The sequence below is a fragment of the Copadichromis virginalis genome, linkage group LG16, assembly GCF_057382275.1.
Source record: "Copadichromis virginalis isolate Kocher_CV1m ecotype Utaka linkage group LG16, C_Virginalis_male_GT1.1, whole genome shotgun sequence".
Taxonomy (NCBI): Eukaryota; Metazoa; Chordata; class Actinopteri; order Cichliformes; family Cichlidae; genus Copadichromis; species Copadichromis virginalis.
In genome coordinates, this window is record NC_140633.1 from 35,177,136 (window position 1) to 35,189,486 (window position 12,351).

The 12,351-nt window shown below is 41.5% G+C and overlaps 1 protein-coding gene and 1 long non-coding RNA gene across 10 annotated transcripts in view; one reads left to right on the forward strand and one right to left on the reverse strand.

Moving 5' to 3' along the window:
• The window catches only part of tns1b (tensin 1b), a 191,391-nt gene extending 188,273 nt beyond the window's left edge, over positions 1-3,118 (forward strand). For all 8 annotated transcript variants that reach the window (XM_085434574.1, XM_085434578.1, XM_085434581.1 and 5 more), the window contains one exon: positions 365-3,118. In XM_085434574.1, the coding sequence (XP_085290700.1) occupies positions 365-503 (139 nt within the window). In that variant the 3' untranslated portion in view covers positions 504-3,118. The remainder of the gene's footprint in view (positions 1-364) is intronic.
• LOC146691258 (uncharacterized) overlaps positions 1-12,351 on the reverse strand; it is a 107,921-nt gene that overhangs the window by 51,623 nt on the left and 43,947 nt on the right. The window lies entirely within an intron of this gene.

Here is a 12,351-nt window from a genome sequence, read left to right on the forward strand (position 1 = left end):
ATCCGCTGTTATGTCAGTGGGGCTCTAATGTGAACTACTTAAAAGGTAATTTTTGTAATAACGCTCTGGTAACTGGTAAAAACCTCACCTCCATGGGAAGCAGGAACAAACATTTTCAGTTTCACTTAGTACTTTGTACTAAGGGTACTATTGGTATTATAATGAAGTACATCCTGGCAATAGTTCAGGTAATGTATTTTCAAAAACTACTTCCTGTCGATGGCTTCAGTTCGGAAGAGATTAAACTAAATAAACAAAACACACATTTACAAAAATACCTTCAAGTGTCTGTAAATCTGCTTTAAGTCGTTGATGAATGAAAATGGCAGCCCTAATGACGAAATCTCCAATATTGATGTTTCAGGCTGTTCGGGTTTGTGGCGCGTAAGCAGGGAAGCACAACAGACAACGTCAGCCACCTCTTCGCCGAGCTGGACCCTGACCAACCTGCCAGCGCCATCGTCAACTTCGTCTCGAAGATGATCACCTCGCAGAAACGATGAGCGCTGTCAGCAAAAACCCCTCACGCTTTTTTTCAAAATAACTTTGGTTATTTTCCTTCCTTTTCTTTTAAACCTCACAGACGCTCTCGGCTTTCAGTTTTACGTATCGCTTCATTTTTCCTGCTCTTTCACATTTAAGCCAACGCGTGTGTAGTTGTGAAAGAATGAGTGCGCGTGTGTGTTGAGAGTGTGTTCGTGTGTGCGCGGCTTGCATGCGTTTGCTTATAATCTTGGATGGACTCCAGAATGGACCAGAGGAAGTGCAGGATGAGGCGTGGCTGTGTGTGACAATGGGCAAGGGAGGCGACTTTAACCTCCCGGGCAGGGTTAACTCATGAACAGGAAGAGGGAATGACATTGTGTGCAAATGTTATTTTTTTAGCAACTGTTTCTTTTTTTGTTTTTTTTAAAAAAAAAGAAGAAGTCAAGTAGTGTGATGTAAAAGGTGGATTGTGAATCTATCAGGCTTTTTTGACTGGTCAACCAAAGATTTTAAAAAAGCAGTCAGGGCGGGTATAGCGTGCCACTGACTATGAGGGTCGGAAGTATTCTTTTGTAAAACAAATATGGCTGCTTAAACAAAAAATACTGTTTCTTTCTGTATGTACTGATACTGTAGGTCAATTCTGCACCGTTGCCATCTTGCAAAAAAAGAAAAAAAAAAGATTTTTTGCAGCTGGTAAGGGTTGTGTAAATACTCTAGATTGCTTTTTTTGAGTAGGACTGTTCTAGATAACATTTGGTGCCTGACTTTCTTAACTAAATGCAGAGCTTTTAAAGAAAAAAAGAAGAACCTAAAACATATCCACGCCGTCTTAATATATGCAAATAGCCAAAATACCACAGGTCCTTCCCTGTTCGTAGTGTAGCTAAAGATGCGACTGATGTGCAGCTTGAGCCTGAAGAGATCAGCTGAACCTTGCATTCAGTGAGACCACAGAAAAAATATTATAGAACAGGCCACTGAATCACTGCATCCACAAGGCATTGATTGTATCAGAGAAGCGTGGAGGAGGGGGGGTTTGCTTCCCGTCTGCCACCATCCTCTGTTCAGCCTCCGCAGCCACACCGTTCACTCATGATTGAAGGGCCGAGGGCAGTTTTTGTGAGGACGATCTTTATTTTAAAGAAAAAAGATTTGGTCCTCCAAATCTGCTCTGCACTTTTCTCTGCTCAAAGTTTCCATCGATGAAAGAAGCTCTCACCCTACCCAAAAGTAAGCTATACATATAAATATACATATATAGATATAAATATATATATATAAACTTCCAAACAGTGACTTAAGATATTTATTTTTGTTGCTTTGTTGCTCTATATTATCTTGTATACATGTATTATAAAGTATACATCAAGATTACTGAAAGCAAGAAGAAAAGATTGCTTTTATTTTGGCTAAAGTCAAGTGCATTGACGTATATAAAGGTGTAAAGTGTGTGCATTTTAAAAGGGGTATCACTGTTGTTTTTGAATGTTTTTTTCACAGCATTATTTTCTTTTGTTAACATTCTTGTTGTTTTCTTGGGGGAAATATTTTGTATGAAAAATGGTTGTTACTAAAATCCAAATTGGAGTTATCCTAAAGTGATGCCAACGCCGCTGTTTTATTAACTTAAAACCTGCCGAGAAAATACGTTGTCCAAGTTTAGAGCACTTGAAATGTTAAAGTATTATCCGTGTTTTTGTTGTCAACCGAGTGGAGGGGAGCTGTTGACAGACCTGTGTCATGTCCCTGCGTGTATTCAGGCAGACTATCGGGGGTCCTTACTTTCACACTGCCTCACAGTAGGTCTGAGGCTTTTAACAGCAAAACCAAGTCAGTTTAGTAAGTAGCTGCTTCCCCCGTGTGGTGCAAAAGGATCACTACAAAGGAGCCACTTTTAATTTAATACAGTGTTTTAGCTGTGAAATATTGAGTTAACACAATTTGATCACTGACAAAACTTAAATGATTTTGTAGTTTTCTTGACAAACAAAATTATTTTGCTTTTTCAATTTTAATTAAAGGAATGAGTGGCAATGAAAACTCCCACCTATGGCAGCATGATGCAACATAAGTAAGGGTTAGTTTGGGGGCCTATTTGGACTCAAACCTACGTCTCCAAAAAGGAAAAAAGCAACGGAGCCCTTCCAGGAGTTTATACCTGACTAGAATGTTCCATTATTTATTAGCAGGAGCTTGCATGCTCGACTCAAATTGTAACCGTCGGCCTGTTGACTAATCTGTGCACAGCATCTTCATGACTCATTTAAACCAGCCTTTCCGCAGAGAAGCCCATAGGAAGATATCAGTGCGAGTTTCACGTGACGACTGCCTCTTGGCTCAGCTTATAAGACAAATAAGCTTTTTTTGCCTACAAACTCCTTCTTGAGGGGAAAAAAAAGATAAAAGACTTCCTAACCATGAAACTGAATGTCAGTCATTTGTTTGCCAAGATGGACACTCCAGTGGCATCTGCCCACTCTAGACAGATCAGTCTGGACCCAAGAATGTGTGTGAATGAGCTACTATTCCTGTATAGAGCTTTGTCATGTTGTTTTGGTTTGCTACATTGTATGGCTTTTACTATTTCTGATGGAAAAAAAAACACATTAAAAAGCAGTACAAATCAAAACCGCCTAAGTTTGTTCTTTCACTAAACAGGCAGGTTGGCTTTGTTGTGCAGAAACTGAAGATTTAAGGTTAATTTAGCATAAAATATTACAACATTGCATTTAACATTTTTAAACTGATGGGTGGATGAGGAGTAAGGTTAGTGAATCGGGAAGTGTAGAGGATGAGTAAAGACAGGACAGCTATGAAGAGCAGAAAGGCTCAGATGAGATTCCCATGGAGATATAGAGATGTCTACGAGAGAAGGCTTTTTAAATCAGACACAGTCTTGTGTAGAGTGACACGATGCTTGAGAAATGGAGAAGTGTACAGGTTCTGATTTTCTAGAATAAAGGTGATCTGCAGAGCTGTGGTAACGACACGGATAGAAGCTGATAACTATACAATAAAGATGTTAGAATGAGTTGTTTGGTTAAGAAGAGTGGTGATGATCAGTGAGCAGCAGTGAAACTTTAAATTAAGAAATAGCTTTACAGATGTGACGTTTGCTTTGAGAGCGTTGATGGAGTACAGAGGAGGTCAGAATGAGTTTCACTGAAAGCGTCTGATAGTGTGCCAAGACAGGAACTGTGGTGCTGCATGAGGAAGTCGGGGTGGCAGAGAAATATATGCAGGACATGGTAAATGGACTGATTCTTATATAGCTTTTCTACTCTCCCGGAGTACTCAAAGCGCTCTATATAACATGCCTCATTCACCCATTCACACCCATACAAGCACTTCCTTCTATACTTAAGTACAATCTAAGCATTCACACACATTCACACTCCAGTGGAGTCGGAGTGTGAATGTGTACTAACCCCAAGCAACTTGGGGTTAGTATCTTGCCCAAGGATACTTGGCATGCAGACTGGGGAAGCCAAGGATCGAACCACCAACCTTCCAGTCACTAGTTCATCTGCTCTACCACCTGAGCCACAGCCACCCCACAGCCAGCTTTGGTGAGGTGTGCGGCAGGGGTCACATCTCTGGAGAAAAGAGGAATGACAATCAGTAGAAGTAAGAAAGAATACATGTGTATGAGTGAGAGGGAGACGGGTGGAAACATGAAGGTGCAAAGAGCAGAGGGAGTGAAGGTGGAGGAGGTTCAGTTGCCTGGGGTCAACCATCGAAAGCCACAGAGAGGTGAAGGAGAGAGTGCAGGCAGGATGGAGTGGGTGGAGACAAGTGTCAGGAGTGGTTTGTGAAAGAAGGATAGCGGCAAAAAAAAAAAAAAAAAAAAAAAAGGTTTACAAGATGGTAGTAAGACCTGCTCTGATGTATGCATTGGAGACTGTGGCACTGACAGAAGATTTTCACTGGGAGTGACCAGGATGAACCAAGATGTCGAGCAGTTTGAAAAGAGACAAGGCTGCTATAGTCTGGATACATGCAGAGGGAGTGTGGGCGTACTGAACAAAGCTGTGGAATATGGAGACCACAAAGAAGATTCATGGATGTAGTGAAGGAGAACATGCAGAGCGCTGGTGTGACAGAGTGGGATGATGGGGCTTAGGGGGGGATAAAGGGAGGAGTCTTGTTGTTATTGAAGGATTGTTCATATGAAATTTGAGAGGATGTAAAGAATGTCTGTAAAGTCAGACCCTTGCAATAAAACAGGTTTATTTATCCTCCTGGTTGGATAACTTTAAAGTGAGACATGTTCGGCTCGACGTGCAAAGATGTGGTTCTGATCTGTGCACATTTACACTTTATTGTTTGCTTTCATGATGCATAGGAGGGTTTTTATTTTTTGGAGTACACAAATCACACCCATAGATGCGTCCCTCATCTTTTCAGAACACTTTCTTGACCTTGAGGGAAAAAGGAAACAACGTGAAGAAGAATGTGAAAAGACCACAGGGCAATGCAGATTACACAGAAGGACTCTAGCACTTATGTGCAGCAATGAATATAGATGCTCCAGTAGTACAAGTTGCTGCAAGGTACTGCAGCAAATTGAGCTTTGAAGCATCTGTTGTGCGCTGTAAAAAGATGTATTGTAACTGAATATGTGATGTAATTGAATAACGTAACCGAGTAACTTGTGAAAAATTTAAGTGAAGAGTGATTTAAAGAAGAAAAAAAAAAAAAACAAAGTCCAGAAGCCTGGCCTCAAACTCACGCCACACAAGTCCATTGTTTTAAGACTGAAACGCTGCTTTAATATTTCTATTTAACAAGGGCGACAACCGCCACTGAATGATTTGAAATCCGCCTGTTAGCAGGTCTGGGATTGATAAGAGCTGATAACAGCCATTTAGCCAGTTGATATCAATGGAGAGGACACACCCATGTACATAAGGTCTCACAGTTCACATTGCCTAAAACTGAAAGCACTGCTCATAACAGACCTGTTGTTACAAACTATCCTTTAAAGGACAATGTGAGCGTGCCAAAAAAACCACAAAAAAAAAACAACCCCCAAACAAACAGCACTTTAGACCAAATTATACTGTGGTGAAAACCAGACACTGCTTCTCACCAACTGATGCTACAGTGAGGATACTTCAAAGTTGCAAAGTGTGGAAAGTTAAGCCAACTCAGAAATGCCAAAACTGCAGTTCTGCTCATTTCCACTTCAGTCTGCCTTGTGTCAATCTCTATAGTCTGTCATGTTAAAATGCTCAAATAAATGACATTGGTTCTGTGATGAGAAGATAGATTAATAACAGATGTATTATCTTACGGGAGCACAACTGGCCTTATCTGTTGCTTCCAAGACTCTAATCGGGGCTGCAAACAGACGAAAGTGTGTCCGTCTCCCTGTGAGGTGGACAGTAACCAGTTACAGGAAAATGAACAATCCTATATAGACTGTGTCAGGGTGCTATGACATATATCCACACAACCAAAGCAATGTACAACCACATTTTACACAGGTATGTGGACAATAGCCTGCAGAAACTAAGACTACTGGTGCTAGCACTGCTAACATTAGCCATACTGAATAAAACTAATTTGACACTCAGTGAAATTTGAAACAATCAAATTGCTTCATATAAGATCATGTCCATTGTTTAATTTTGCCTTTAGACTTTTGGACTAGTCTTAGACTTCAAAATGTCTAAAATCAATGTGTGGTATTATGGTGGCCGCGCTCATCTTTTGAATAAATTACAGCTTATGGCTGCTTCACAGTGGCAAAGGCAGAGATACTCTTCAAAACAGAAGGAAGACTGAAAGCAGGCAAATACAGCTAAGATCAACAGCTAAGACAAAGATGTGCATTACATCTTGATGCATTCTCAATCATCCAGGAAAGTAAATCTCCAAAAGTTGATTCTGTTCATCTGGACGCAGCGTTTTGTGGGAGAAACGTTTCGTCACTCATCCAAGTGACTTCTTCAGTCTCAGCTGACTGCAGGTTTCCCCAAAACTTATAAACAGTACATTTGCATAATGACTGAAACCAGCCCACTGAAGGAGCAATGGGCTGGGAGGTCAGTTCCTTAATCATAATTATGCAAATTCTCATGACCATTGATCAACAACCACTGACCAAAACCCACTGACCAAAACCCACTGACCAATGGCCATGAGTACCATTCACAGAGAGTTGGGGAATGGCTGCAATCACAGCATTGTAAGATGGTGAAAGATGTACCCTTAGGCCCCCTCCTCGATTCAGAGATGGTCTTTCCCTTTTCACGTAAATGGCCTCCTTGACTCCGCGCTCAAACCAGCGTTCCTCCATGTCCAGGATGTGTACATCCTCATCATTGAAAGAGTGTCCACTGTCCTGTAGGTGTAAATAGACTGCAGAGTCCTGGCCTGACGAGGTAGCTCTTCTGTGTTGTGCCATCCGCTTCGCCAGAGGTTGTTTGGTTTCCCCGATGTATAAATCCCGGCAATCCTCCTGGCACTTAACAGCGTACACTATGTTACTCTGTTTGTGTCGGGGGGACCCGATCCTTGGGGTGGACCAATTTTTGGCGCAGCGTGTTTTGGGATTTAAAAGCCACAGAGACCCGGTGTTCAGAAAAAATGCGTCTCAACTGCTCCGATACTCCTGACACGTACGGGATCACTACAGGTTTTCGCTTGGGCAGCGGTTGTCCTTCTCTCCTGGATCGGCTAGATCTTTCTTTAGGTGCCTTTCCAGCTTTGACAAAAGTCCAGCTGGGATAACCACATTTACTCAGGGCCTTCTTGATGTGCTGTTCTTCTGCCTCCCTGGCTGCTGTGTCAGTGGGGATGGTGTTCGCTCTGCGTTGTAGCGTCCTGATGACCAGTGGATGATGAGAGTCAAACCTTAAATACTGATCCGTATGTGTAGGTTTACGGTACACGTCAGCTTTTAGATATCCCCCATTACTGATGGAAATGTCACAGTCTAAGAAGGCTAACCTGCCACTTTTCATATCCCCCCTGGTGAATTTGATGTGCTGGTCCACCGAGTTAATGTGATCCGTGAAATGTAGTACGTCCTGAGATTTGATTTTCACCCAGGTGTCATCCACATATCTGAACCAATGGCTTGGTGGTGTTCCAGGGTAGGATAGCAAAGCCCTCTTTTCCTCTTCTCCCACAAAACGCTACATCCAGATGAACAGAATCAACTTTTGGAGATGTACATTACATGTACAAAAGCACTGGGTCAGCTACACATTACCGTTACATTGCATCAATTGCTCAGATATGGAAACCCTGAAGCTCCTGGTGGAAAGTCTGATGTTAATGCCAGAGCAGGTCTGGTACTACAAACAGCACCTGGCGACCCTGTTCTGTAACTTTGCATGGCCTGCTGTGGTGGCTGGATTGCTGTGGTACCTAAATGCTTCCACTTTGCAACAAGTCAGAAATGTCTTTCTTCCAAGACATTCCACCATCAACTGTAACAGAGATAATTACAGTATGACATTCAATTTCAGTCAACCTGTTCTCTCACAAAGATTTGCAAAGGCAGACTGCATCCATAGGGGCTTGATTTTTTATAAACTTGCGGTAATGCGACTGTAAACACCCGAATTCAAAGATTAAGGGGTGTGGCTCAATATTTTTGCTCACACAATATCGCAGAGCGATTCCAGCTCAAACTGTCAAAATTTCCCAGCCATGCCCAGACTTAAACCCGTCAGAACCCTGCTTTGAGAGAGCTGATGTTCACAGATGCTTCTCATGCCGTGTGATGAAGCTTTGACAGGAAGAATTGGATCAACCCGCTCAAATCCAGGAAACCCAACGTTTATCCACGAATACTCAAAACTGTAATTACCGCAAAAGGGACTGTTAAAGAACGCTGAGCGAGATGAGAATACTTTTGTAAATGACAGACTTAAATTCAACACTTTTAAGAAATTTGCCAAAATTAAAAGCGTTATTGGATGTAGACTGGTGGGAAAATAGCATCTTTAATCAACTTGAATGCTGATTAAGTGTGTAAAAAAAGTGGTTAAAGCATTAAAAATCGTAGTTATTCAAAACTCTTTTTGCCTCAAACTCCATGGACTTGTCTTCAAAGACAAAGACTTTATATTTTTTACAAAGAAAGTGGAAGTTCAAACTATTTTACCCGACTACTGAAGTGGCTGCAGCTCACGTGGCTGGGTTGGTTATCAGGTCAGGGCTGGTGTTTCAATTTAAAGCACACTATTACACGTGGCCATAAAGAGCTCTGAAGATGATCCCTAAAATTTTGAATTGGATCCTAAACCCAGTGTAAAGAGGACACAGGTGGGGGACCGTTTTGGGCACTTTGTAGGTGAAGATAATCGCAAAATAAAATCACGTGCGATCATTTCCACTTCAGATTGACACACTGCGAACCAAACACTTGATCAAATGTAACTTCCAGATTTCCGAAATAACCATGGCTTATTTATTACAAGTGTGTCATCTTAGGATGACACAGTTCTTGGTCTTATTGCTCACACGCATGATTTACAACATAACGGCGACAAATGGCTTTTCCATTAAAATCCACAGCCAAGTCTAGCTGCACCTACTGGGATTATTTGTAGGGCAATCTCATGACATCATTGCTTTAGTCTATTAAATTCTCCAATTGTTATAATAAAGTTTTACAGACAGCAATTTTCTGTCGCCTTACTAGCCTAATAAAATTATGAAAAAATGCACACAGTTAATATGAGCGGGGTAAAGGAACGTCACAGTATAAAAACTTTGCAATTAATGTCATTTGTCTACAGTTTCTCCAGGCCTGAGAACACCAAACTCAAAAAGCAAATAAAACATGGTTTAGAAAGAGGCTTCACAAAGGTCTCTAATAAATACTAAATGAAAAAGCTGGAAAGTAAATCAAACTTCAGAATGAGATGACAAGGAGTCCTTATAGAATAGAATAGATTATGCTGATGCTGCAAAACCTCCAGAGGCGAGCAGGAAGAACAGCGTCGGGTGGAGTTGGGCGGAGTCTTTGATGAGATGGCATCTGTGCATGGGACATTGAGAAGTCCCAATGATCTTCTCAGCAGTCCTCACCAAAGTCCAGCAGCTAGTTACACATGGGAGGGCTGATGGGGGGTGCAAACTGACCCATTTGATTTGGCACCCCCATATTTGACCCATTCCAGTTTGGGTCAAATATGGGGGTCAGTGAAGAGTGGCACATCACTCCATATATACATATAGAGGAGTACATTTGCGTGTTTTAGTTGCGAAGTCAAAGGCTCAAGAAAAAGTGACATACCAAATTCTTATAGTGGGGAAATACGTACGATTGTCACCAAAATTAAATCAGCTTGAGGTATTATTCATACAATCACACAAAACTTACACATGAAAGCTTGAGAACTATGGACACTAGACTGCTAACAAACAGACAAACAAACAGAACACACATACTCCATCTCTTCACGAGGAGAATAATGAGCAATATTTCTGGATCCTAAAACATGTTCTATCAAATCTTGGCCATCTGGGAAAACGGCGAAAGGCAGAAAATGTGCGCGCCAGGTTCTGCTTTTGACGTGTAAGCGCTGGCTAAAAGTCATATATGACATGTGACAGCAAGGAAGCAGAAGGGAAGAATTTACAGATTCTAATAAGATTTGACTGACATGTCTGAACTCACACAAACAGTGTGAACACTGTTGTTTTTGTCATTCATGCAAGAGAAGACATTTTTAAAGTGACACCATTAAATCTGTTTCAACATACACAGTATTACATGATGCTGTAACGGATGTCCTTATTAAATCAATGATTTTTAAACGTTTGTCTCACAGAGGGATCAAATGTACAGACAAAATGGCTTAAAGACAAATCCATCAATAGTACAGATTTTTTTGATCCAATAAGCAACACTGACTTCTCAGTTTAATGTGGTATGACTTGCAGTTGCAGCAGTGGTCTGTAATAATGTGTCCGCCCACTTGATGGCAGTGTTTCCTTTCCAGACAGATGTTTGTCCAGAGCTACTCACATTTGTATTGTGCACAATATTTCCATCTCACCTCAGTGAACGTAAGCTTCACATTGTGTTTCTATGGATTCCACCCGTACATGTAGATCTATTTCTCATACCAGCATTAAATTGTTATGGCTTTAAAAAATTAGAACATTTGTTGTTGTGTGGGTCATATTCAGAGAAGGAATGGTGCATTTTTTTTTCTTTTTAAGCGGGCCAGTGATTGTGCATAAAACTCCTTCTATCATCATCTCACATTAAAGCTCAAGTTTGTCTTTCAGAGTTAAAGCAACATCCCTCCTCAGCATTCTCTCTAAATGCATTCTTACCACCGAGTTCAACCTTCACTTTACGGGAAAGATTTATCACCACTCTGCGAGTCGTGCATAGAGGATTCATGAGCAGAATTCCAATCGTTTCATCTCCTTCATGCCAGAGCTGCGACTCTGGAAGTGGTAAGTCGCTTCGCCGCATGGCGTCCAGATGACACGACGAGAGCATCAGCTGTTGATTTGACGGTGGATAATACTTCTAATCTGCGTTTGCTTCTGTTTAGCCTTCTCGCCTGCTAGTTTCTCTCCTCTGTGGCTCTGATTCGGACACCTTTGTCATACTCAGACATATAATCTTGGCTTTGTGGAGAGACAACTGCTGTACAATTATGGGCCAATTAGCTCGGGCTCGCCAAACCAAATACTGATTTTGATCACCTGATTGCGAGGCCCCTCCGGTGCCTCCTATTTGCCTGTTTATCCACGGACTGGGTTGGTTTGGTTGGTTTGTAGCCAGAAGTCTAACCTTACCTGACTCCATTCTTGTCCGATAGGTATCATTATGCCATGCAAACAATGACATCACTTACCCAAACTATATGCATGAGCTTCCCATAACCACAAGTAGTTTAAGTCACCCAAACATAACTACACACAAACCACAGGGCATAACAAATGACCACTTTTGTTGTGACGTAAGAGTTGGGGCAGACGCTACTTTCTCTAGTATTATACGTAACATGGCTGCCCGCTTACAGCAGCTCAGGACTGAGAGCTTTAATCACAACTGAAATCTGAATGGGAGCCAATTTTAATAACTACTTTCAGCAACTGACCAGTGAATGCAGGGCTTCACTCCAGCAGTCATTCTGAAAACCTGACGCCCAAATCTGCTTCACAGAGCAGCAGTTTTGCACTGGTTTGCTAAACGTCACCATACCTACACCTACTAACAGCTAACCACTGGAGATTTTCTTTTTAAATTTACAGTTATTTATTTAAGAGAAGTTACTTTTTAAGTTACAAATTTACATTTCTGCAACATAAAAAACAGCCCGAGTTACAGCTCAACTGAATCAAAGATGGCTGCAGATCAGACTAACAACCTCATCGGGAGGTCGTTGGGTCGTTCTACCTGTCTGTGTGTCAAAGTGCCCCCAAGTAATACACTGAACCCTAAATTCTAAGTGTCTATACGAGAGTTAGAAATCACCTAAAAGCCCAGAATAGTCCTGTGGGAGTGGGTGAATCCTCAGTTTGAATCCATTTACCAAAACAACTTTAGAATAAATGTTGATTTAACCATCAGAGTACCTATTCCAACTATTTTTCATCTTTTGGAAAGTGCAACCATGCTACTTAATGGGAGGGAAAATGTGAAAATCAATATTATGTCTGCTTGGCAAAGTGCGGTAATCTGACCAGAGCAACAGGTGTCTTGTTTCTTGCTAAAGCCTGCTGCCCGTCGTCACACATGGAAACATGTCACCATTTGGAGTGAGAAATGAGTGTCAGGCCTCCTGGCTCCAACTGGATGTGCAGAGAAGTTTACACTCTGCCAGATGGCGTGCAAACCTTAAAAGCAGAACGAAAAGACATACATGCACGATA